We start from the raw sequence: 27855 nt of genomic DNA, 5'->3' as shown, positions 1-27855 counted from the left end.
CTTGACCCCTCCGATAACTTGGACCGCGAGATTCCCGATGTCCGCAAAATCGACAGAGAGGATTGCAACGTTCGTGAAAGATAAAGTTCTCAGTGCTTATTGCGGACCAGCAGCGAATTGCCGATGTGCTCGTAATCCATTGCGAAATTTTAACGAGCTTTCGTGAACATTTTTCTTATTATTTTTATCATATTCTTGTTATCAGAAATCAGAGATTATTGAGCTTTTTTAATGTTTACACTTTAGCATTACACTAAGATTTTAAATCATTTATATGGATCTTTTACTTTATGAATTTTTTAATCTGTTATCCAAGTTGTTTCTTGCATTAATCAAAAGATTCTATATCGTTCTAAATCATTGTATTATATTTTTTATTGTCGGAGTAAACCTTATTAAAAAAACAAGATTTTATGAAAGTAAAATGTGTGTCGGATTGTTCAGATAATTGACTTTGATGTGTGCACTTTATACAACAATGTATTCATATTTAAAACGTGCACAATATCTTTCATCAACATATGTCATAACTTTTTTTTGTAACTTTTAATCATTACCTACTTTTGCTATTTGCTTTCATATTTCCTTCTCTATTCCTGTCGGTGTAAAAGAGCCATCCAGATGGCAGCCGTTAAAAGGTACATCGTGCTGCGATATTGGCTGGCGCCGAATGTCGGTGACGCTGTCGAGAAGACTTCTGACAAGCGTTGTTATTAAAAATCCGAAAAACCGTGAGTTCGCGTTGCTCTAGAAACGAAACAAGCGTCTGCCGTCGGGAAGTTTGAAATAAGATATCTGTAGAATATTCAAGACAGAATTTTCGTATTCAAACGTAAAACAATATTTTATGCAAGATTGCATTTTTTTGATGACTAAACTTGTCCATTGTTTTGATCAAACTGCTACGACTCGTAGAGCATTAACTTTCGTTAATGCGATCGTCTGAGAGGGCGGATTTCGTTAAAAATTTCAGCTTGTATGGCTGAACGATAAAATCGCATTAAGCGAGTTTCTTTCGTCGTTCAACGAAGCGGATTTCCATCGGTGAGATTTTCCGGGCCTCGCCTCGATGGACATCGCAATAACGACGCATTCGTCGCGCATGAAAAATAATGTGCACCGGATCGAAGCGGGAGTCCATTTTTATCGGCCTATACATCTTGGCGATAGTCGCGGCGGAACTGTGAAGCGAACAAGGCGCGGAGGGACCAGCTACGCAGCTGGCGCGAATATTAAAAGCAATCGCTCAGTTCCCGCGTAATAACTGACCTCCCGATCCGACAGTGTATATATAGCGCAGTCGTCCGCGTTTTTTTGCAATTCGCAGTTGCGTGAAGACAATAATAGTCGACACTGCGGAGCTTTTTTACATTTTTGATGTGATATCGTGCGATGCGAATTTTTTATGCGAATATATAAACTACAATAAAATCCTTTTGCGCCTGATAACTGTAAAAACATATTGAAAAATATAAAACTTGTATCGCATGTGTAGATGTCAAGAATTTCTCCATTAAATGGATAATAGAAAGAATAGGGCTTAAAGAAATAGTAAGTTATGCTTCAACGGTGCAAGCAAATAATAAAGTTTTAGCTTTTATTCGCTGTAAAGATTTTACATTTTGTTTAGAATATTTAATATTGAAAATTCGCGATAGATATTTGATAATGAGAAATTCCGACGAAAATGCTAACGACGAAACGTATTGTACAACGGCACTTGTTGAGAATACTTCTCTATCGGCACACATCGACGGTTGGGCAAAGCTAGGTAAGGGATGAGATAGACAAGGGCGGGAATGAAACGACGATGTTCTGTCATCATGAAACTAGGAAAAAAAAAGCGCGCGACTGACAAAGGCAGCCGTTTCATTGAAAGACCTGAATTACACTAGACGAACGCATTGCTGACGAGAGCGCCCATAGATTAAAATCCCCACGGCGTGTAATATACTTTTATACAATTTCTATTGAGTTCTATCCGTATTTATAAAAAAATCCAGTATTATGAAAAAAGACTTCTACAAGTCGTCTAAAATCGAAGTTGCAAAGTTTGAAATTAATTTTGGCTGCTTGCGAATCATACAACTAGAATTGAAAAAATTGAGGATATTAGACGATAAAAAGTGCATTCGGCAAGCCTAACAGGATTGCGGAAACAAACTTGTCATTAACGTTTCTGGAAATTAATAAATCCGGAGGGGATCCTTCTCCGAGCACTTCTTCCCCATGAACGTTCTTAATGTATCCGTCCTCGCGACGGTGACGTCAATGATGAAATATCGGGAAGGGAAAAAACGCTGACCGTCCGGTGCGGCGGAAATGATCAGTTGCAAAATCGCAGTCGTGTATTTGCCTTTAATTTGCCGAGCGAATTAACCGGGTATTTGAGGCGGGCAAACGCTACCACACCGCTACCGTCACCACCGGCGTTGGGGTTGGGAACGAATCGGTCTCCGAAATTTAATAATAATTCTCGTCTCCAAACCCCCACATCGCCAAATATGACATCGCCGATGAATTCCCGCTGTCTCTATCGGCGCCGCCTCTCTGCGCGGATTTGATGTTGTCCGAACGGAGATCGCTCGGGATAGAAATAAATTATAAACGCGCTCTCTGTTTAAACAGCTAACGAGCTGTCGGAAAACCGCGCCGTGGAAATAGAAACCGGCGGATATAATAAATAAGCCGAGAATCTCGCCGCTATAAAGAGTGTTTGACGATTTGTGAAACAACTAAGAGAAATCGTTTCCCTGTGATCTTTCACTTGTTCATGCACCGAGAAAGTGTGATATAGAGTTATTTGCCGCTCGTTTTGTCAGAATATCCGAAGGTGATATCCGCCAGAGTCTCGAAAAGTCTTCAAATGTTCGGGGGAAAAAAAAACAAATTTTATCGCTCTCAAGATGAACGGTTCGCACGTATCGACTTTGGAATGCCGCGCGGCCCTCGTAATTCGAGCCACAAGTCGTTCGTTCTCGGCATTATAATTGAAACTTTAACGTTATACGGCCTTCCCGGCTATTTTCGCGTCTCCTCTGCCTTTGGTGCGAGCGCGCGGCCACATACCTCGTATAACAGTTTAACCAGCATTCGAATTCCTACGGAATTAGCGCGAGTTCGCCTGTGAAATTTCTCGTTCGCGTTATCCGCGGATGCAGTTCGTCGTGGGAGAGGCGGGAGGGGGGAGATTGAGGTTTCAGAGCGAGACCGCTTATGGTCGCGATGGTGGTGGCGGCGGCGGCGGGACACGGTGGAAGGGAGAGAGCCGGGGGGGTTGCGAAGAATGGCGTCGTGAATTACTTTTCCAAATGCTCCCGATCCGACTCGAGGTTCTCCTTTCTACCGCGCGCGCCCCTTCAGGGTAGAAGCATCCAGGGGTAGGTGGCTCTTCCAATTTCCAGGCGTGCCAACCAGATTGAATTTCTATCGTCGACGACGACGACGACGACGACGACGACGGCGACGAAGAAGACGACGACGGTTGGCGGCCGATCATTTCGCGAGATATCGGGTAACTGGGTTATGTTTGCGAAAATGGCTTCGAGCCTCTCGATTTTTCTCGGTAATGCTACCTCTCCGTTCTCGGCAACGTTCTCTCTCTCTTCCCGATCTCCACGCACCTACATTTGCTTCCGTCTTCCTCTCTCTCTCTCTCTCTCTCTCTCTCTCTCTCTCTCTCTCTCTTCGTCTCGCTTTCTATCTCCTCGTTACCAACTCTCTGTTCTGCCCTCGCGAAACCATCGTTCGGTGAGACGAATCGAATGAATGGGACATCGAAGGCTCTCACGTTGATCGACTGGACGGCCATGAATTGCGTCTCGTTGACAAACGCCTATTACACCAGAGAGAAAGAGAGAGAGAGAGAGAAAAGTGATTACGAAAAGATAGATACCATCTCCTTGGTATTTATCACCGTGCAATGCAATTTGAGCGAAGGTTTTTTGCGTCGAAAGTTTGAATTGTAGAAATGTATTCAATATATTAAAATTAATGCAATTATCGAAAAGTTATATATCGGAAATGCGCGATTGTTATATGTGGTGTTAAGATTACGGAGATGACAAACTTGATCGTAGAATCACAATATATTTGACTTTCGAAACTCGGTTATAAAAAGAATGTATTTTTATTGAAGACAAACAATAACTCAACCGAGTTGAGGCAATTTATAAAAGATTGAAACGATAGACCGTTCCAATCATGAAAGGCGCAAATCAATAAAGATCCAATTGTTCGTTGAATATTACAAGAAAATAGTCGCAAAACCCTGAAATCTTTCCGTTTCGTTTATCGTTACGTTTATAAGCCAGGAATGCCATTGGTTGTTCTACTTTCCCCCGCATATATATCCAAACCATAGTTATATAGCACATAACTTCGTATCCGACGTACGACCGCGAAATCCGTTGCAAATAGCTCCTGCGGGTGCAGTAGCGAAGTTTGAGAGGCACTTCCTTCATCTCCGCCCATCCTTTCCTCGTATCGGAAGGCGAGATCAGAAGAAGAGGTATTACCAAAGCGAAAGAACGGCGGAAAGACTCTCTTTCGTTTCTCGTCGTCGTCTTCGTTGTCATCATTGTCGACGACGACGTCGGGACGCGCCTCTCGTCCGGGAGCGCGCGAGCGACCGGTGCGAACTTCGCCGTAGGGGATTATGCAAACGGGAGTGGTTCCCGAGTGCGGGGGAGAGAGAGAGAGAGAGAGAGAGAGAGAGAGAGAGGGAGGGAGAGGGACAGAGAGAGATGGAGAGAGCCGCGTCGTCGGACGGAGTGGATGATGACGGTGCTGGCGGTGGTGATAGCGGTGGCGGTGGCGGGCGGGGGTTCTCTTGCTTGTCATTACCACGTTCGTGGCTTTCACCGCCCGGGGTGCCGGCCGTGCTCTGTTACGAGGAAACGCGCGGGTAGTAAAACTCGCCCCTCGGTTTGCGCACGAGAATATACTCTTTTTTTCTCTCTCTTTTTTTTTTTTTTTTTTTTTTTTTTTTTTTTTTTTTTCAAGTAGTGCACCGATGACGCTCTCTCCAAGCTAATTACGAGCGCGCGATGAAAGCTTTGCGCCGACCTGATAAAATAATTCGAGATCACGATCGTTGTCGTTGAAAGCGCGAGATGAAGAATGAGAAAATGGAGGATTATTTTATAGTTCGTGAACGTAACTTCGCGAACGTAAGTGTGAACACTGTTTTCAGAATATAAACGCGTGAAAAAAATTTTTTTTTAGCAAAAGCCACTCTTGTGTAATGTAACGTTGATTATTTTAAATTATTTCTAATTTTAACAAATGTGCTGTACAACACATCTTTCTAGCATTAATTTATGTTTAATCGCTACATCGCGCGCTAACTTTTTCTCTATTGTAGTTTTACACGTAAAGAACGACGGTTATGGCTCGAAACAGTTTTTCATTTAATAGAACCGCGCAACAAAGTATGGTAAAACGCGAAACTAGGCAGTCACGTTTAGCGTTAAATGCGCGCCGAGACAGGGATGTTTCATTTAACATTAGAACAACTAGCGGAATTGGCTGATCCCTTCACCGCGTTTAAGTAGGAAGGTAGTATTTCTAGTAAATTCTCGTATTAACAATAAATACTCCCGTGGATTTCCATGAGCTTAACATTCATGATGCTGCTTATCTCGCAGCATTGTAAGTAACGCAAGTGTAACATACAGTGGTGCATAGTAATGTCAGTAATGCAAGGGATTAATTCGATTTTACACATTTCAAGGCTGCTTCTTTTTTACTTTAGATGATATAAAATTCAGTCTGCCATTGAGATCGTTAATCTTTTATTAATTAATAAATATATTATTTTTGCAAATATTATATGACGGAATAAAGTGCCTCGGAAAAATTGGCGGACGAAAATGAGCGTTCGAGTGGGTCGGTCCGCCGCTTTGGAAATTTACGCGGCTGTCGCGCCGGAAGTTCCGTGGTTTCACGGCGTTCGGGGCCTCTCCGGCCTTCGCTTTTAGCGAAGCGCGGAACGTAAGGTGCGCTTATGTTCGACTTAGCTGGTGTTCATCCCCCTCGGGATCGCCCGCGAAGTGAAAAGAGGCGGCGGCGGCGGCGAGAGTTCGGTTAGTCGACTCGGAGTTCTCGAGCACCTACTCTTTATTACTATGTAATTAATTGTAATGGGGATTTCAACTGGGAAAACAATCCGGCGAGAGCTTTTCCCTTTGTTCGTTCATTCTTGTTTCCTCCCTCTTCTGCGTTTTCCCACTGCGCTCGCACATAATACGTATTTTCATATTTGTTTCTTCTCTTTGCCCTCGCAAACTCGCGAGCGAATAAGATTTGTCGCCGAGTTTGAATTCGCATGTGGCGCGTAATGTTCTTTTCCAGGTTATACTCTCGTTGCAGACTCAGGGATTACAAGACAGTTTATTTGAGATTTATCATCGAGAAACTTACAAGTTATTGCACAAAGATTATTATTTATCGCTTTTTATGACAGTGTTGTATTTCTATATTAATCGAGTTTCAGATATTTAATTCGATGGTTTTTTTTCTGTTTTAGATCGACCCAAAGGTAGCATTTCCTAGGAGAACACATCCAAAGGTAAGAAAATTTATTTATATTATACTGCCAGTTTAAATGATATGTCATTATTATAATATGAATGCCTTCCTCTTCGATGAAGAAATATGATAAATAATAACTAAGAGCTAAATTAAAACTATTGACAAGACGATACGCAGTAGTATTAAAACTATCTGACTAAATTTTTTTCAACAGTCAATAATTTGATCTCGTAAAACCGTAAAAAATCTAATAATCTCTAATATGAAAAATCGAAACAATTCGCCTATTCGTGCACGAGCGAGTTGACGCTAACGTTTATCATAGCGATCTTTCCGGCCGATGACGTAGGCGGAGCGAAATAGCGGGGTTAACGAGAATTATTCGTAGCTAGACTCGCGCTATGTTCATTTGGAACGCGCGTTTTTGCCGCAAAAGAGAGCAGAGTACAAAAAGCACGAGCGCGGAAACGCGACGGCGGCGTAGCTGCCGGAGGGACAACCGGAAAGGTACAAGCTTAAAAAGTCGAATGACGGCGCGTTCGGAGGGCGTGATTGAAGAGGGAATAATAAAGCCCTCTCGTCCTCGCAATAAGAGCAATTAAATGTAATTCAGTTCGAAACCCGGAATTATTTCCTTGCTGGCGGATAATCGCAGCAACGAAGCGACATTCGACCGCATCGACAAAGCGCGCGCGAGAAGGACGACGCGGAAAATGTGTGTGAGTGGAATAGCCGATAGAACGAGTAGAAGAGAATAGGAACGTAGTGTGAGTGCACATGTACAGAGAAGAGTGAAGTGGTGAGAGAAATTTACGCGACTTAATAATATAAATGCCAGACACGCGAATTACCGGCGAGTGACTGAATTGCGCTAATTTTAATTGTACCCGTTCCTCTTCTCTTGGTCGGCGCGTTCTTTCTCTTTCTACCGTGGCTATTACCCAGACTCTGTATCCTCCTCCTACCTTCGTCCACTACTATCGCATTTTTACGTTTTCACGACGCGTGCGCGCAGCCAACTCACCTCCATCCCCATCATTGTACCCTTCGCGACCCCTCTTCCAGCGTTTTATTTCGATGGTAAAATCCGTGGGGACATAATTTACGATGCGTGGCTGAAATCACGACGCAGCGAGTACCGCCAGTAATCACGCGTCTCAACAATCGGGAAGTGTCAGACAATGCGGGATTGAACATTTGCCACAACTCGAGAAAAATAAATCTTAAGTTACGAAAAATAGGACACTGCCTTTTGGTGCGGACTTGAAATCAGGACAAACGTCATTTTTATGTTGCATACGACAAACCTTGCTCGGAAGTTTCAACTAAATCTCATCTATCACAAACGCAGAATATTTCAGTGCCAAAATTTCAAATCACGACTTTCCAAAACTTTAACCGTGACAAATAAAATATTCTCGGAATAATATAAAATGAGGATAACTTTTCGACGCAGACAAAGTTTCCGAAATTTAATTCCGAGATTTAATATCGGAATCAAGTAATTCATATATCTTTTATTCTATATGTTTGATTACTTTAGTTCTTGGTTAAAAAATTTCCACTTTTAAGATTTACATAAGTAATATTATAAATTTATGTTTCTGAATAAAATAAAGCAATTAATTAGATTTAAGAGTTGAAGAAGACTCGAGTTCAAAACTTGGATCGTGAATAATAAGCCACACTTTTTTTATTATTGAATAATTCAATTTCGTATAAAGCATCGCGCAACATGATTCAATTGACAACTACGTAATCAGAGTTTCTAGAACTGGAACGTTCCGGTGTATACGATATACGAAATTTATCCCGCAGGCCATGTAAGCTAATATGCGAATGTGCGGTATTCGAAATAACACAACCGGCGCATTAATCGCGCGCGGCATGTAATGTGTGTAACGGGTGTAACATATACGGGTCTACCGTTTCGGAAGGCGAATATGAAATGGGAGATGTAATTTTCATAAAATGGCGTGGCTCCCCCTTTATTCTACGCCTTCGTGCTGCAAAGGTTTGAATAAGTTGTGCACTTTGAGATCGGAAACAATGCTGGGAAATTCTTTTCTCGCTCGCGTGCGTTTGCCGCGAAACGTCATACGATAACTTGTCGCGAGTCTAGGAAATAAATATACTTTACTCAATCGGGATACATATGCGATTGTATCAATATTTTTTGTGATTTTGTATTTTTCAACTATAATAGAATGGCATTTGTATTTATTATTCTCTAAAAATATGAATCTGAATAACTCTGAGCAACAATTCTTGCGAATTTATAACACGTGCATTGCGTTAAACAAAATGTAACGCGTGATGTTAGCGAACACGGTCGCTAGATTTAATATTTTAACCGATGAATGTCTTTTTGTCATAAGAATAAAATTAATGCTTTTGCACGACTGCGTAAGGTGCGATTTCACCTCGATGACGTTGGGAGTCAAGTTAATATAGCTCGTTCGCGGGGGCGCACAATAAGACACTTAATACCGCTGGTTCGTCAACACCCGAAACGCACGTTAGACCCGTTGAACTTTAGGAGTAGAACAGTACCCGCCGCAAAGTTCATTGAAATGTCACCGAGTGCTCCCGCGCTCGTCGTAACAACCTCCTTGAGACTGCATGCCGGAAGCGCTTTGTTACCGTACTTCCGGTCTGACGGAAATGGCGCAATGCGCTTCCGACACGGCGGAAAAGTAGCGACAGTCATTACCGAACCCTCTCTTTCTCACTTTATGCCGCTCCTTTGCTCCGCTCCTTTGCGGCGAACGCATGAAAAAAAAGGCTCGAGCGAGAATTTTACCGCTTTTCGGAAAAATACGAGGTGTACTTCAGATAATTGTCTGGAAGTTTCATGGCCGAAGAAATAAATGAGTTGCTTGCGGCAAGTAGGGGCTCATTTTTAATCAAAAATGTACGACGCGATCTGTGCAGAAAAATTTGCTTTTAAAATGAAATAAATTCTGCTTATCTGAGAGAGAATATCATTGAAATTATTTTATATTATCATTACATAATATATGTATATAAATTAACAAAATATTTTATCCGTACTTTGAAATTTTATATATCCTCCCTGTGATTGTTAAATAATCTCATTTCGAAAATATTCTTTTTATCCGAGACAATGTGTGATAATCAACTCTGCTATGCGAAAAACAAGAAAGTTTACTTAATTATTCTGAGACATGTGGATTTTTGCGATTACCACGCGAATAGTTGAAATCTCATTGTAGAAGTATATGTCTTTGAAGCAGCTTGCATAACGCACATTCCATTTCATTGGCGGAGAAGCGTCGTGAGTGCGTCCAACCGCGATGGGATACTTTTACGTAATTCAATTAGGTGGGGAAACTCCTGTTTGGCGATAATACGACGCGATAACTCGCGTCGTAACCGCGATCTGGAAAACTATGGGCGAGCCGAGGGACGAGTAACTAGCGCGACGCATAAACTGCGCTTCGCCATCGATGGCGCGACGCCGTTCCCTTAGTCGACTGGCCGGGACAGTAATGGCATCGCCCGCCCCGGTATAATACCCACTTGTTACGGAGTGGTACACGTACGTACACGCAAGGTATACGGGCGTTATATACGCCGAGGGACTCCAACAGCCGCAAACTCGAGAGGCATCGCGGAAGGAGGAAAAAAAATAGAGAGACGCGAAGAAGCGGGAGAAAAAAATAGAGAGACGCGGATTAGAATCGTGAGAGAGGAAAGGAGAGGGAAGGGAGAAGAAGCCGACGAGACAGAGATGGATCAGAGCAAAGAAAGAGAAAGAGAGTGGAGAGGGAAAGATGGACGCAGGGGAGGGAAAACCTAGGCAAAGAGGGTGAGAAAGCCGGGATAGTTGTACCATGTCTCGCGTAACGAGCTGTCGGCTCCCCAGGGTGTTCAGCTTCCCCTTCGCTCGTCGTGCGCTCTCTCTCTCTCTTTCTCTCTCTCTTGTCTCCCTTCGTCCACCGGGCGACGTCTCTACCTACGTGCCCTCACAGCCGTCCCGCGTACTCCTCCTCTCACGAACTCGTTTTGTTTCCTCTGTCGAGTGAGAGATATCCACCCACTCGACTCGAGCGAGGCGCCAAGTATATATCGTCGATACCCGGCAGCGCCACCGATCGCGCGACAGCCTCCACCGCCGCTGCCGCCGTCGCGCTTTAATGTTATCTTATATGATTTGTTTGACTTTGCCTCGCGGAACCCGCTGGCTTGTCGTCCTCCGCGCCGCCGTTCGTTCTTTTCTTCCGGAGAGCACGCGCATGCAATCCGCAGATCGCGGAGCTTACACGCTGCGGAAACTAACTTTCGGAGCGCTGCGAAATCTTTTTCTCGCCGAAACTATCGAAAACTGACTCGGCTATATTTATGACTCGAAGGTTACACAACGGATAATATGAATAATCAAGATTATATTTTTTTTAGTTGGGATAAAAGTGTCGCGGGATAATTTTTTTAGTCTTTAACTCTAGGCGACAGCGATTTGATGAAATAATATTACGTGTGCTCGTTTAGCGGATATAAGTTCCACCAGTTAAGGATTAACTTTGCCGTATAATGAGAAAAAAATGTTAAAAACATTTAGCATATAATATAGTAATCAGCAAACCATGGAAATTTCATGAATATTTAAATTAAAGCTTATATGTTATTCTCCCGGATAATTGTAATACTTTTTCTCTTACTTTTTCACGAAATTTTTATTTTACTAGAACAATATCATTTCAATTTAACATTAACGGTGGAAAAAAATTTTTTTTCATCGCTATATTTCTCCAATCATCACATTTTCCATGCAGATTGCAATAACTATGGCACAAAAGATTATTTGAGAAATCTTAATCAGTTTGAAATGATGAACGCGGACAAAGAATCGCGAAAAGTTAAGAAAAATAGAACGGAATCTCTAGAACACGCAATGAATATATGAGAGGATGTCGAAAGGAAAAGATCCGCGTTTAAACAGTCTTTCTTAGTGTTTCAGACTTGCTGAAACAGTGCGGAGAAACGAGAAAGAGAGAGAGACAATATCCACGACTTTAGAATTTAGCAATTCACGTCATCACGCGTCGCGCTGTAAAAGTAACGTTACCGGGCGTAAGCGGCGTTATCGGGGCGCTCCCGCGAGGCCTATTCGTAATTCCGACCGGGGCAAGGATTACGGATGTGTGCACATCCTTTGGCCGGCCCCGGTCCCATTTCGTCTTGCGCCGGCTCGGCTCAAAGGGGACCTGTTACATACATCTGCCGGGGCTAAATACGCTCGCGGGCAAACTCCCTAGTCGGCATTAGAGCGAAATCCCATGCATTTTATACGCGCCGGGGTCATTCAGCGCGACGACTCTTCGGTTATGGCGGCTGTGTACTCTACGACGATCCCTCTCCGCTCGTCGCGGCGTCTTGTGGACACAGCCCGACCCCGTGGAGACCCCTGCGTTATCTTCCGTCGAAGCTTCCACTCCCCCCCCTCCCCCTCCCCTTCTGTCGCTTTGACGCGCCTACTTTTCTCCTAGTTCGCGGGTCTTCCGGGCTACACGGGCGAGAAACAGGAGAAAGGGGACGACATGAGCCGGAGGTTGAATGTTTGCGCGGCGTAAGTGGCGTCTCTCTACTCTCCGTGCAATGTTCCCAGTCCCCGAAGGTCTGCCCGAGTCGAGCAGGGATTGTCCGCGCTATTCGAATGCGTTTATGATGATTCTTGGAGGGGCGTTTTAAGCGGTGGAGAAAAAATATACATCGCTTTCGGAGTTATGTTTGAGGTCCCGAGAATATTACTTTTCGCGTTAATACAACATTGCCAGTGTTGATGAAATTTCGCCAGTATTTGTCTATAAAATGCCGCGCTTTTAGTTCTGTTATTGATCTGCTGCTGCTAAAAGAAACGTGCAATACTTTGTCCGAATATTGCTTAGAGAATTAATTAAAACTAATTTGCCATGTAACTTGTATAATGCTAATTTCGCAGAAATATATTTCGCATCATTGACGTGAATATTTATTTTCCAATCGCACACGAGTATCGCGAATATACATCTAATTCCGGAGCGAAAAAATATTTTGCCAAAATAAAAAGAAATAGACAAAAGTCATTATCTGAATTTACCACCCAGCAGAATGACGGCGATAGTCGTGGGTAATGATCAGTCGTTTCCGAAGCCCCGCTCCGTCCGAATCTACCTTCCTTTCGCGATAAATCGCCGAGTTAATCTTCGAAGGAACTTCCTAAAACGAGCGGCCAGTTACGCCCGCGTATCCTTTGACCGCGACTCGCTCCGTAGCTACCACCTGTCGCGACTGACAGTAGTTTTCCCGGCGACGCGAGACGGAAGCCTCAGATATGTTGTGTCGCATTGAGATAAGCTAAGCTCTCGCGTGATGGAGCAGCCCGTAAACTCCGGTGGCCACGCCATGATGCCACCGAAATGGCTGCTAGATAATGTATAGCTATACGTGATGCGCGCCGACCTCTCACTGCTCCATCTTATGCGCCTATGCATACGCATACATAACGGGTATCCTGGAAACAATGTTATTTTGTAGAATATTTAGCTGCACTTTGAAATTTGATTCACGCGAGAAAAGTCGAATTCTCGATCGCGAATTACGCGAGTGAAGCCTCTTCTACATATTTCGTGTTTTATCTCGTCTGATTAATACTTTGGATCTTTCACTTACCGCGTTTTCTTTAGAGTATTGACATTTTTTATATTTTATAGGTGCATCTAATTTTAAATCTTTCGTCCGTGGAATAATGTATTCTTAATACTTTGCTTTACTGGTGGATTTACAGTTTTCGTTTTATTAGATTAAAACAAAAAAAAATTCAGATTTAGGTAAATTCAGTAATTATCATCGTAAGCTTTTTACACATACACAGCCTGCTATTATTATGTTGTACTTATGGTGAATAATTTAACAGAAAAGCGCGAAGTAAAAATCGATATCGAGTCAGAGTTGGTGTAAAATGCACGCGTATTATGTAGCCCATTACAATTGAACGATTTCCAAGCAACATCGAAGGGTGGGCGAAATGTCGCTGCAATTTTCAGGAACTCGTCGACGTCACTCGGCAGCGACGCACCGTGTCTAATATACTTAACAGCGTCGATTTTAACGACGCATGAGATTCGCAATGGACTCCGGTGAATCGAGAAGCGGAAACAATGACGCAGCTCGGCACACAGACAGCAAAAGAGAGCGAGAGAAGAAGAGAGGAGAACAGCTTTGCGATGCACGTCGCTTTTTCGTTACGCAAGTTCCACATCTGGAAGCTCGAAAGCTCTCTCTACTCCCGGCGCGCTTTTTATCACCGTGCTTGAATCGACACGCGGCAAAAGAGAAGGAATACAGCCTGCCACTGCACGCGTCCTCGCGTCTCTTTCTCCTGCCTTTGTCCGTCGGTCCTTCGCCTCTCTTTTGGTATGTGCGTCGCGAACGCGTGTCGCGTAGCGTGATGCATTTCCCTTGAATAGGCCCGGTAATTGCGCGTTTAATATTTCAGAGCTTTTTTCCGCGACGCGAGCGCGCACAGAGAGTCCGCGATTTAGCGAGGGGTCCTGTCCGCCGCCTTTCATCGCTCATCTTTCGTCTTGTGCTCGCCGTCTGTTTGCGATGCACCGTCCGAAAGTAGCAAAGCGCGCGCACTTGCACACCTCCCTCACCTCCCTCGCTCTTTTTTTTCGTCCCTCGGATGCTTCTCGCGTCACCGACAATCCCTCGCTCGCAGCGTCTCGAGCGTTGGACTGTCGAAAAATCGATAAAATAATCGAAATACTTTTGTTTCTCCCATATCTCTGATTTGTAAGAATATCAATTTTTAAATTGATTGCCAGAAACGTGTCTATTATTTTAATAAAATAGGTTGAGTTTCTTCGAAACGACAATTGTTTATAGATTCATTCCTATTTGATCTCAGAATTGTATCCTTCGAAGGTAATATTTTTATTGTTGAAATATTATTTAATATTTTTTGTCATTACAGTAATGAGGAAAAATAGTTTGAATTATTGTTGAGATATTGTACACACCGTGCGCTAATCAGCGAGTTAAGCCAGGGCCCTGCAACTAGCTGAATTGGAGCAACGCTGCACCCGCTCACTTCGCCAGCAGCGTCGTAAGCGTTTTCTGTCTCTTTCTAATTAGTTATATCTCGCTCTCCCACCGAATTCGCCGCTCCAAAGCCTCCTCCCGATATCGCTCTATCGAGCGAACGATTGTACGGTTCCGAGTTAAGCAATTATTCTTATTTCGCAGCGCGAGATGATGCCGTGGAAAATTTCGTTTTACGGTCGCCGTCCGTACGATCGGCGGGGAAACTGGCTTTCCCAAGACGTGAAGGATAGACGATATCCGCGGTCCTCGATAAGGTACAAAGGGTGGCCTAATGCGAGCTTGCCGACAAAGCGCCATTTCAGGATCGCTTCTACTCTTTCCCCAGTTTTACTCTCTTTTCTCTCCATCGTCGCCGTTATTCCCACCTCAAGGCGACAAAGACCCCGGCGATCTCAATCACAAATTGACAATAAAAAATGTCCAATTAACCCTGAGGAGCATCGGGGATAGATGGAATCGGCTCGACCCCGCACACCATCGTCGGCTGTCTTTTCACCGCAACGAGGCGCGCAGCGGGGACAGGGGGAGGGGGAGGGAAGGGGGGGGGGAGAGGGCGGATTGGAAGGAGAAAAGGGAGAAAACTCGCGCGAAGTTGGAAGCAATCGAGAAGGTTTAATCCCGCTCGATTGCGTTCCTTGCCTAGCAACCTCGGCCTACTCCCCGCCCAACCTTTCTTTCGTCCTTCCCGTTTCGCTCCCTCCGCTACCTCACAGCCACTTTTCCCCCTTTATTACAACCGACGACGACAGAGTAAGTGTGCGAGACTAAAGAGGCTCTTTTTTTTTTCTCAGCGCGAAATCGCGAGCCCGAAACTATATGATCTACGCACGCACGAACACACGCGTGCCTCTATGTATGCGGAGCTCGTCGAGGGGCGAGAAGTCTTGGACGGAACTCGGTGGTGTCTCGAAAAGAAAGAATGAAAGAAATGAAAGGCCACCCCGTAAATATTCCACGGCCAATTTCTCGCCGTGAGAGAATATAAGTCAAAGTGTTCAGACGAATCGCCGTGAACGTCGAGACGTTCGCGCGCTTATCGATTTCCCGAGGATGGATTTCCGTTATTTCGTTACAGTCGAGTACGTGGCTCGTACGTGCCGTGTGATTATTAAGTATTCCTAAATCCGCATGACATACATTTCCCGTCAGTTCCGCGAAAGCGTTATATAAGCGAAGATACAGCGCACATTTATAGTTATGCTCGAGTTATTTCATCGCAATTGAATTTCCACGTTCTCTTGTACAAATGTGAATATATACATATATATGCGCGCGCGGACACAAAGAGGCACAAAAATCACAAATTGGGGTGCGTAATTTGCTGAGGGAGTGCTCGAAAAAGGCAGAGCTTTTCAATTTCGCCGTGCAGTGCGAAAATCGTGCTCTCGACACCCCGAAAATTTCCGGCCGCGGCGCGTCGGGGGGCCAGAAATTAATCGTAAACGAATTTATCTTTGGCGCTCCGGGGTTGAACTAAAACGTTCAGATATTACGGGGAAGTAAGCTCGTTAGAGGGTTTACAGCATCGCCGGTGTGCACCTCGGCCCGGCCCGCTATCCCCCGCGACCCTTCGCCATCGTTGGAGCGGTAGTAGCTTGCGGTCTGGTAACCGCAGTCTCTACTGCGCCGTCGGTTGCGGATAGCCCGGACCTCGTGTGCAACCTCGCCGTCTGTTTTGCGTCGAGAGGGCTTTCAAAAACCGCGACTGCCGAACCGAACCGGCGCGGCGCGGCGCGGCGCGGCGCGGCGCGGCGTGGTGCGCTATCACCGCCCCCCCAAGAGCCGACGTAATCATGACGTAAGCCAACGACTGGCCGGATGCACAGTGACGATTGCCGGAATGCACATAACATTCTGAAAAGTTCAATACGAGAATGACGTCAATAATGCCCTTTCGATATGCACGCGTAATAATCACACAACTCCATACAACAAATCTCCTATAAGTCTATATATCTTTTTAATTACAATGGTTTTTCAATAGCAATTTGGTGAAAAATATGGTCACGCTTACTCGAGAAAAATATTGTTTCCGCTAAATTTAACAGTGGTCTTTTATGGAAATTAATTAATTCGTAGATAGTTGAAATTTATTGTTTACAAAATTTTATTAATTAATCCTTTCTTTTTATGGGACGAAATTTAATACCCAATGTCAATTTTTGACAATCGTGATACATATCGTGATTGTGAAATATGCAAGCACGATATATCGATTAGAAACGACCTAGACACGAGTCTCTCTAACTATAATAACTCTTACGGTAAGCTCATGTACACTCTCGAATTAATTACGTGCTGAGATAATGCCGATCGATACGTTGTATTAATCACAACAGCGAGAGTAACACGGTTAATATTAATCAGCATTTTAGTGCGGGCGCGGCGAACTACACGAGGAGACGAAAGATAGATGATGTTTAATATTGAAGGATATAATTATCTAACGTTGATAGCGTCGAAGGTATAATTATATGATATCGAAAATTAAACGTAATAATGATAGATCAAGTTTCAGAGATGCGAATAAATAAGAAGGTTCTCTTGCTTCTCCCTTCTGTAATTTTAAGTGGATATTATTATGATAAAGTTATAAAAAGATGTAAGATTGAGAGCTGTTAAAATGTTTGATGTTAAAAATTCCAGAATTGCAAGCAATTAATTGAATTCTCTCTGGAAGAAAAACAACGTATGTTGAATCTTTAAATTTTCACGTCGCTATCTGATTTCCAAGTAATGTAAATCTCGCTTTAATCATCCTCTATACATTTCGTTACTCATTATCAGTTCCGCTGACGTCAGGGCACCGCGATATACGAACGATCAATCCCGCGAAATCTCTTATCGGGGTCAGATTCGTTGGGTGAGACTTTCCTCCTCGTTCCTTCCCAATTTCCTTGTCTTGTTCCGCTCGGCACAGTTTCGCGCGCGAGCACCGAGTGTGCCGTCTCGTCTGGCAGCGAATTAAGCTGCTTTATAAAAATGTAAAAGGATTCGCGAGCGAACCGTTTTCGCGAGAGCTGAGTGGCGGAGGTGGGGGCTAAGGGGGCAGGATGTGGGCTCGGTTCGCACGATGAAACCGGGGAATAGCAAATGCGATTGGGAGTCTCATTGTTTCTAAGAGCGGGGGCGCCCGGAGGGTGGAAACTCGAGACCCCGGCGAGAGAGTTTAAGGCGTCGAGTAGGGACGGTGGGAAGGGCGGGGGAGGGAAGATGGTAAGGCGGTAAAGTTGAAGGCAGGAAGAGATCGCGATAGAAACGGTCGTGGGCGACTGAGGATATTCTTTATTTATGCACGAGCGGATACGAAGAGTTCCAAAGTAAGCGGCGGTAAAGGGCGCCCCCTTTGGCCGGCAAGTACCTCGGACATTATGCGAATCACTCGCGAACGTAGCATCAATGACGCGGACTTTCGGCCGTTCCGGCGTTATAACGTCCCGACATTCGCACTTTCGCGAATAACTTGGCTAAGTTCTTTTGCAAAACTAGCTCACGTCTCGCGCAGCGCTCCGCGTCGCCATTGTTTCTTTCGCTTCGAAATAGTTTAACTAATGCGTAAAGGATTGTCTCTAGTTCTATCTGACTTTCGCAACTGTCGAACCTTCAATATTGATCGTCGAGATAATTATATATTTATACTTTGATTAAGTAACATTTTTGTGTTTTATCCTGTAATACAGAGCCTTATTCTATTTTATATAATCCTATAAATTTTGCAGCGAAAATGACAATTGAATCTATCGACTTCATATATCACATCTTGAACTTTATTGATCATAGCGTTACAATATTTTTCCTACTTTCGAGTACGGAGCCGTAACTGGGTCAGAAAGTGGAGGCTGAATACACGAATAAACTGGCCTATACGTATCGTTGATGCAACATCTTTGATAGAGCGGTTATTTGCTTTAACGACAAATTATTATTTCTGATCAAGTCAACAATTACAATTTTATCGATCGGCGCGCCATTATAATATTCGCGCGTAAATCGACGACTGGAGAAGAATTTCCATTCCATTCGTAATTTCGCACTTCGCGGCTTCCTATCTTTGCCACGATGAAGTAGGAATAAAGTATGCGCCGATAAAACGAAGCACCGAGAAAACAGCTCAGCTGATTCCTGTCGCTAGGCGGGGATGCATTACGTATTCATTTGTGATTTTCTTTAGTAAGACTGCGCGGAGAGACAAAGAAGAAACGAGACGTAGGAAAGGGGGGGGGGGGGGGGAAAAAAAAAAAAAAAGAGGGAAAGAGCGAGAACGAGATAGTGAAAGACTCGTCGGAAGTTGGAATGCGAGTGCACGAAATAAGATTTCGATTCCGAGGGCATTAATTGAGCCTGGCTATGTATTTCCCTGTGGGATAGGCAGGGAACGGTGCCTTCCGCTACCAATCTCCAGGAGTTTGGATTTCAAACCGGCAGGAATGGAAGGGGGAAGGACGGGAGAAAGTGATGGCGAGCGAGGAGAATCGCGGGGCCGTGCGGAGAAGTTTAACTTGCATGCGCCGTGTAATATGGCGTAGGCACGGGATATTGGGGGGGAGGGGGGGGGAGGAAGTAGAGACCCGCGGTGTAAGGTGGAGAAACGAATACAAGATAATAGAATGTGCATGTAATAACCGGAGGAAATATACACCGCGTGATCTCATATCGCACCGCGGAAGGAAGAAAGGAAGGAAAGAATAAAAAAAAAGAAGCGGGATGGGGAGAAAGCCTTTCGCGAGAGCGCCCCCTCCCCCATCCTCGGCAACCCCCTTACGTTCTTACGCTCTTCTTCTCTTTTCGATCCGCTCGCGTACGTGAAAACTCGCGTCGAATCGGCCCCGCGCGTCACGAGAGACGAACTGTATGAATTTCGTCGTGCAAAACGGAAATCGCTAAATACATGGCCGGAAATGTAGAATAATATTCGCATTACGCGCAATGATAGCAATGTAAACATACGGACAAAGAATTATAATTAGTGGCATAGTTATGATTTGATCAAATATTGAAATGAAACGATGTGTTTACGTTTTAATTAATGAATGATGTATGTTCTATGAAATTAATATAATGCGCAGCATAATTATACAAAATAAGAGGAAATGCTCGTAAAAGTGATACTTAATAATAATATTTACGTAATAATCTCAATTTGTACTATATTAGTACTAATTAGTACTTATTCTTTATCGCATAGTGTTTGAAGAATGTAAAATGAGTGATCTTCGACGTAAGGACGATGCTGAAAAATTGCGGATTTTTCTTCAAATTTAAATATTAAAATTATTATCGTTGTTTCAGTGTTGATCGTAAATAGTTTCCGACATAATTGTCGATCTTACGGCACCCTAATTTCGTGGACGTAAATTTTTATCTTATAATCCAGAATTTTGAACGAATTCAAGCAATAAAATTTGATTACGAACTGTGTGATTTTTCGGAGCGGAACTCTTGGGCTTGTTCCGTGTTGTCCCGTGTAGAATCCGGGGCACGTTCGTCCGCGGGATACCGCAATTAACTGTCTACGAGCTCGTGCCAGTGCGTCCTATGACATGGACATCCGACGTGAAACGTCAGTTTGTACCTAGGTATTTCTGCGCAACCTCCGACATTAGAATCGAAATTCACAGAGGACATAAAGTCTGAACTAGATTAACTCTTTGCGGTTCTACGTCGAGGTGGACTCGACCTGGTGCTTTACGACAATTCTGCGGATAATTCTCCTGATAGTTGAAGCATGATTAATACAATTAGCAAACTGTTTTTTTAATCTCTATAAAATTTTCTAGATAATTCATTATTACATTTATCTTAATCTGAATATATTAAATCGGCGAAGTAAGAACGAAATACATGGCTTATTTGAGATAAATTCAAACCGCAAAGAATTGACGCTCCTTTCTAAAACAGGATCCACTATTTCAATTGACCAAGTAACGAAACAAGATAGTCTTATTTAATTGTGGTTCTAGAGTTTAATTCGGCGAAAGCTTTTGAGCTTTGAGCTCCCTTGTTTCTCGACAACTATTCGTGATTCAGCATTGAAACAACCGTCATTCATCTTATCTTGGCCGCTAGTCCGTAGCATTAAAGTAATTTCCGGTGGTATGATGGACCACTCGGTGTAATATATTCATAGTGCGGACGGATAGCAACTAAGGGAGGCGCAGCAAAACAAAGGGAGTCTCTAACAGAGCGATTCGCAATTTAGATCTCGACCGATAAAGTCGGGATTTCCGAAGGCGACGAGTCCGTCACCGCGTGGTTCGACTTTTATTATATTAAAGTAGTAAAGCAGATAATAAAGCGAGGAATGTCCGCCCGTGTCCGTCAGGTTTACGACTGCCCGTACGACATCTTATATCGCGTAGTTACGCCCGATCATAACCGGTCCGCGCTGGCCGCACGTATGTCGTGTATATGTCCGCCTTCCATGTATCTTTCGATCGCGAGACACGTATCACGGTCGGAATCATAACAACGAATGGCAACAATTTTCCCGTTATAAACCGCGTGATGGCACACTTTTCCTTCCACCACTTCGAATAAAGCCCGTAAAAAAGAAATGCGGAAGCACACGTATATTTAACGCGGTCTCTCGATAGGCTGGCGGAAAAATCTTTCGCTTCCTCGCGAGAGAAAATTAAGTCACATCTGTATATTACGCAATCGTTCTCATTAATTATGTACCGTATTTCAAAAGCGAATATAGTCTGCGGATGCACACTTATTAGGACATTTTTGTCGAATTTCTAGACACGCTAAATCTTGCATTCTTCCAGAAACATTCTGTATATTTGTTCTGGACGTATACCGTCTGTTATTAGACGGGAGATGCGGTCGATCGGAAATATCCCGTTATTTACCGGCGTCCACGCGTTGGACCATGAGCGGCCATGAAGAGGCTTTCGGTGGGAAGCGCGCGCGGCGGATAAGGAAAGCGCGATTGATACGCCGTGTCAGAACCGAACCCGCACAGTCCCGAATGCACAGATCGCTCTCGATGTTGATTGAAGTGTAACGGAGATAACTCGAGTCATGGGTAACGGAGCGCGGATGCACCTGCTCGTACGAACGCAGGCGGGCAGAGATTAGCGAAAGGGCGTGTAATGGAGTTGTGCGGGAACTCAAAAAGGATCACGCTCGGCTGGAAACGGTCTACCGTTGGACCGGTTCGATCTTCCGGCGCTGCCACGTGCCGCCCGGCTAATTCCTGATATAATGCGCCGTGTGATTTATATCGGGCTCCTCGTCTTTGCCTTTGTTTACGTAATAGCCGCCGCTCGCTGGAGTCCAGCCAACCGTGTCCGATGGCGATAACCGTTTGCGTCGCGCTCGATCAAAGTCGCGCCTGATAAGTGCGAGAGAATAAATCAAGAGCGAGGAATGCCTCGCGCAGCATTTTATTACCTAATTTTATGTTAATTTCTTTAGTGTCTCGGTATAGAATAAATTGACACTCGTTATCTCGATTGGAGAATGAGTTAATTAAAATTTTCATTTGACGCAGAGAAACGCCGGGATTTGTCTTTGCTGTTGCTAAATTATTTCGCAAGGATTATCATACATTGCGAGTTGAATTCTTTTCGCGATATTAAAGTAGTAAACAAACCTTTGTATGTAATTGGCATTGAAAAGACTAAGAATTGTTAAACGAGGATTGTGGTTAATCCCTCTTGCTTGAGAATATTAAATAACTTTCGATCCTTTAAAGGCATTCATAAACGAAAACCAGTGATTCTCCGCGACATCGCGCGCCACCGTAATCTCGGTATTACGATGATCAAAATATTACCGGGACGAATATTTGAAAGTCTTCGTGGATCGGAGAGCGCCGCATGCGTTACCGAGGTGGAAATGGGAGGTCTTGGTGACGGGTAGCTCGCGCAGTGTTATGGCAATCTAAGTTGGCATGTTTAGTCAGCTCGAATAAAGCACGCCGGTACCGGGTCTGATAGCTGGCTGAGTCAACATTCACGTATTTGCCGTGGCATCGCTACGAAGCCATCCGGTTGAAGCCCAGCTGGTGAACCAGGTGAGGGAGAGGAGCGAAAGAGAGATAGAGAGAGGGAATGAAGATGAGAAGCTGCGGGAGAAAGAGACGAACGCGCGAGGGATGGAGAACGTGGAAGAGCTTGGCAAAGAGGGGGAGGGGGGAGAGGGCCGTCTCGTGCCGTGCACAATTTGGTGCAAGATATTGCTCGGGAATGCAACCCTCTTACCCTTCGCCGCCCAAGCAGTTACCGATGTTTACCCTGCATGCTTGACAGCACCACCGCGGGGGATCCATGCATCTGTTTTCGATTCGAGCTATCTTAATCGAGCAGGGATCATCGGGACATGCGCTAATCTTCGGAGATTACAGTCTTCCATAAATCGAAGAATACATTTATATTATTGTACAATCAATCGGACTCGTATAACAATAATCTCGCACAATCGAGCACAATATTCTCCCGCCGGGAGAGCGCGACGGGGATTACAGCTCGTGTTAAGTTACATTTAATTTACGGAAACAATAAACTGGATTAAACTGTGTATATTTAACAGTTACGCTCTGAATAGTTTCGCTGAAAATCACGTCGGATGGGTGAAAACGCTCGCGACAATGGAAGAGAGGCGGAAGAAGCGCCTCGCGTTACGCGCCGTCGTAAATTACAGGGACCTGAGAATCCGGAGTTGAACCGCGAACTCCTCGCGAGCGCTGTGCGAGAGAGCGAGTGCTGGAAACGCGGCGCGCGGGCACGATCGCGGCTGCCTCGCGAGATCGGCATTGTAAGCGAGGATGTTAAACAGTTGTCAAGTCCATCTCCCGCGTCGGTTAGTAGACGCTCGCTTCCCTCCCCTATAATCCGACGAGGATCTCGCGGCGAGGAAGACGTCAGGGCGGAAAGAGAGAAATAAGGTAGGGTAGCGCGAGCGAGCAAGTGCGCCGAGAGGAGCAGGCGGACGCCCCGTGAAATTGAATTACAATAAGCAAAGTAAAGTTGGATGATCCGACTATTGTGCCTCGCCGCTCGTTGCTACCTCACTGCCAGTTATACTCCCTCATCCCTCCCCCCCTCCCCCCGCTCCTTCTTCACTCCCGCCGCTCCTACACTCGTCCCTCTTACCTCCCTCCTCTCTTCGGCTTGAGAGTCCCCGGTCGAGGAAGAACTTCTCCGGAGTACGAGACGACGGCCGACGGTATTCTTACGCCTTTGTTCCCCGCAGGGCTGAATTAATTGCTGCGTTTTTGACATCCATTCATTGTCGGGTCCCGGCAGACGACGTCGGGATGAGCGGATAAAGGGAAAAGTTACGGAGCGCGCCATATCTGTCTGTCTCCACGGTTCCTCTCCACCTCTCCGCCGTTATTCTGATTCGCGGAATAATATTTCGCCACGCGCGCGTAACCTCGCGAAAATCGATACCGTCGCAATCTCGGATGATAGCATCTCTTTGATCACGATTATCTATTATGCAATTTTTAATCAACGTGGATTACGCGTCTAATGTTTTCGCAGAACTGACAAGATATTGCAGTATTGTTTTTCCATCTATTTCCGATAATTCGTAACTCACATTGCATTGTTACGAGCTCATTATCGGTAACTTTATGTAGAATGAAGATAATGCAGTTAGCGGGTGAAAATAATACGGCGCGATGAAAAGAGAACGATGTGAAATTTGTATTCACCGAAATCGAGAATCTTTCGTGCTATTTTTCACTTTTAAAGTTTTTCTAATCAACTTCAGCACACATCGAGTTAAAAGCTGCAAAGTTGCGAAATTTGACTAGCTTTGTTTCTCGTCTCACGATGGGTAGCGCGCAGCACGCTGTTCTGTGTAGACGCAGGCGGGGAAAGGCCATTGAATATGCATAAGTCATATTAAATTGGGACACCAAGTGTATGGTGCATCAGCGAAGATGGCGGAGGATAGCGGATACCAATTACAAGGACTTAAATAGACTTTGACTTTCAACAAATGCGAGCAAAGAAAGGATAATAAGAGATTTAGCGAGGCGTAAATACGTGCCGCAGCGTGATTTTCGATATCGCGCACTTTATGTTGCATCATTTTAGACGCAAGTGATGCAAGCCAATGAGTAGCTTGTTAGTGCAAATTTGCAAAAGATCTTACGACACACATGTGCGAAACGGAATCACTAAGTAGCGTAAATTAACATCTTTCCATGTAGCATCATTGCGTTGATTGAATGGCGCAAGAGCGTGCTGAAAGTTAACTCTCGAGCGATATGCGAGATAATATTGTATATATATATTTACTCTGCACTCTATTCATATTATTATGCATATGTTATTCCATATAGCGTATGCAGAATACAAATTATTTTGTTATTGCTGCTATTTTTGTTAACAACAATTTTTTAGAGAAGAATTTATGAATGCTTTAAGTATAGTAATAAATGTATTTGTATAAAAAATATCTGCGATCAATTGCAAAAATGATAAAATAATTACTTTCAATCGATTAAAATTGTTTTTTTAACACTATTTAACTAAACTTAAAAATTTAAAGATTATTGACAGATAATTATCGATAAAAATATTCTTCAAAGCTTGCATGTTTGATCAGTGCTATTCACGAGTTATAGAGATGTGTATGTTTTGTGTTCACGATTGTTTGTCAGCGAAATAATTTGAATACATCCGAACAGATGCGTGGTTCGCTTCGGAGTGACGTTTACATAATCCCGGCATTATTTGCGTCTCCTTTGGGGATTGACGAAGGAGTTTCTGTCAGAAGAGCGGAGTGAAAAGGATTGAAGGACTGAAAGAGGCCTGCGGGCGGCGGGGAGATAGAAATGTATACATTAAGCGCGAAATAAATGAGGGGACAGTGACGAGAAAAGCCTAGATAAGGAGATTCTTCCGCCGAGGAATCCCGAAGAACAGTGCTACGCTCTCGCGTAAAAGTTATCAATTGACAAAGAGCAAGGAAGGAGAAGACGATGACAAAGAGGGCGAACGTAAAAAGTTCATTTTCATTATCTCCGCTAATTCGGTTACGCTCGGCAACGATCTCTTTATAACGAGAAAAATGTAATAGAGACGCGGTACAAAAACCGCATTTTCCGTATTTGGTTAACCGGTTAAGCGATCGCTTTGTCGACGGGAAATTAATGTCGTTACCGTTAATTACCGCATTCGGGTAGTTCACTTATCAAGAGACGCGCTTTCGTATGCTTAATGTGTGAAAAGTCGTTTGACGTTTACCCGTTTACGCTGCGCGGTTTGTCCCGCGAGTTGTCCCGCACCCTGTATACTCGTTAACGAGCTTACGTCCCCTGTGCCCTCCGGCCGGTGCTACGGGTTCTCGGGATTCGAGGGGCAGGTTCTCCAGGTGTGTTTCCTGACCGCTTCTGACCGCCGCTTTACGCTCGTTGACTTGACTAATAACATAATATGCCGCGAACGTGTCCGGAATGAGTGCCGATTACTCTTGGTATGTGCATGCCGCGATATTGTAGAGCGCCTTTGACGTCTCGTTCGCTAAAGCGAAGCATTTTCTGTTAAATTAGCCTTTCTCTTGTTCTCTCCGTTTCTGTCTATGAAAAAGAAAAGGCTCCAACGTTTGCCTATTTCCTTTCACAGCGGAAATTTCATCATCAACTCTCGACGTTTTCTAAAACTTACTTACGACAATAAATTTGTCATTAATATCGTATTGTTATATCGTTATTCTTAAATCATGATAGTTTTCACATCGGTTCACTCGAACTAATCTGTTTTTGTAGCATGCAAAAATACCGGTTTGATTTTTCTTTTTTTTTTCGTATCACTGCAAGAGCATGCGATATGCGACGTACAAATATTGATTAATGCGTTCGCTGGCACGAATAGGCCGGACTACTTCATATAAATTAGCGATACGATTCTCGCTCACTACACTCGTATTAAGCAATGCGGCCCGCTAACACGGCTCCTGGACTTGGTTTACGCGGCGCGGCCGCTAACTCGAGTTAAACGAGATGAATGTCGGTTCGCTAATAGTTGTTACGTATTGCCACTGGAGCTTGCTTTAGCCCGCTCAGGGAGAGATTTAGACGAGCAACTAAGATGAGCTCGGTGTCTAACAGCCTCCCCCGCTTTAATCTCGCAACCCTCTTCCCTCTTCCACCGCCATCTTATTCTCCTTCTTCGCCGAGATTAGAAGTCTCGCGCTTGGAACTTCGACGGCTGCGTCCTCGTGATCAAATTTGCAAACCGCGGTTGACTCTCTGGCGGCTGTGCTATCGCGTTCCATTTTGGCCCGAGTGTTTAAGAGCAGCGCGGCAATTGAATGAGATTGGAACTTAAATTAAAAACTCGTTCGTTGACACATTTCTATTTTTTTCTATTTTTTTTTTGTTTTTGTTTTTTTAGGAGTTTACTTTAATAACTTTTGCCACAATCTGTAGAAAAACAAGTTTGTCATTGTACAAGTTACCATATTTTTATTGAAAGATGAATTTTAGTTCGATATTTAATTGCCATTACTTAATATTTAATATTCTAATAGACGAAGGTAGAATTCTGAAATCCTCATAACACAAAAATATTCTGCTTCCGATTTTAAACGTTTCACAGAATTCCTTCGGCGCGCTGTTCTTTATTTTTCGAGTCGATTAGCCGTATTATCTGACCGTGAGCAATTTCCGTGGGAAATCCTCGGAGGAGGTTGTCCGATTGGAAATCAACTCTCGCGATACTGAAATCTAGATAACCATGAGAGCGGAGTGGAGTGTATTAGCTGCGTCAGAATTCTCCGCGAGGATCCGACCGAGCCGATCTTTTCCTTTCGATTTGAATGGAGGGTGCCTCTCTCGGGGATCACCCATCTTCCTCGCGATACATCGCAACGTTTTCCCGACGTCTTATTCTAGGCGCCAACAATCCGCCCAATATCGCGCCGTGTATACGTCAAGTCTTCCGGATGCGGAATTACGCGCATGACGGTATACACGCGTGTACGTACGTATTTGCACACACATGCGTGTAGATCGTAGTAATGCATCGCGATCTTTAGCCACGTCTGCCTAACACCGGGATAAGCCGAGGTCTCTTGGTGGGGCGGACGAAGGAGGCGGAGTTCCGGAGCTCATCAAGGTAATGCAGCTGGGATTATCCCGTAACCGAGTGGGTTCCTGACGAAGGGGCAAGGAGCACTGACACGGCTCCGAGGGAAAGAGCGAACCTCTCACAGTCCTGGTATTAGTTGATCGTTTGATCAGAAGCC

At 44.3% G+C, this 27855-nt stretch overlaps 1 protein-coding gene across 10 annotated transcripts in view; it reads left to right on the top strand.

Annotated features, from left to right (window-relative positions):
• The window catches only part of Rbp6 (RNA-binding protein 6), a 581361-nt gene that overhangs the window by 358100 nt on the left and 195406 nt on the right, over positions 1 to 27855 (top strand). For all 10 annotated transcript variants that reach the window (XM_012364145.2, XM_067360265.1, XM_067360264.1 and 7 more), the window contains one exon: positions 6530 to 6571. In XM_012364145.2, coding sequence (XP_012219568.1) covers positions 6530 to 6571 — 42 coding nt within the window. The remainder of the gene's footprint in view (positions 1 to 6529; positions 6572 to 27855) is intronic.

Source organism: Linepithema humile, chromosome 8 (genome assembly GCF_040581485.1).
Source record: "Linepithema humile isolate Giens D197 chromosome 8, Lhum_UNIL_v1.0, whole genome shotgun sequence".
Classification (NCBI taxonomy): Eukaryota; Metazoa; Arthropoda; class Insecta; order Hymenoptera; family Formicidae; genus Linepithema; species Linepithema humile.
The sequence above is the reverse complement of the archived record's forward strand: the minus strand, read 5'-3'. Positions and strand labels throughout refer to the sequence as shown.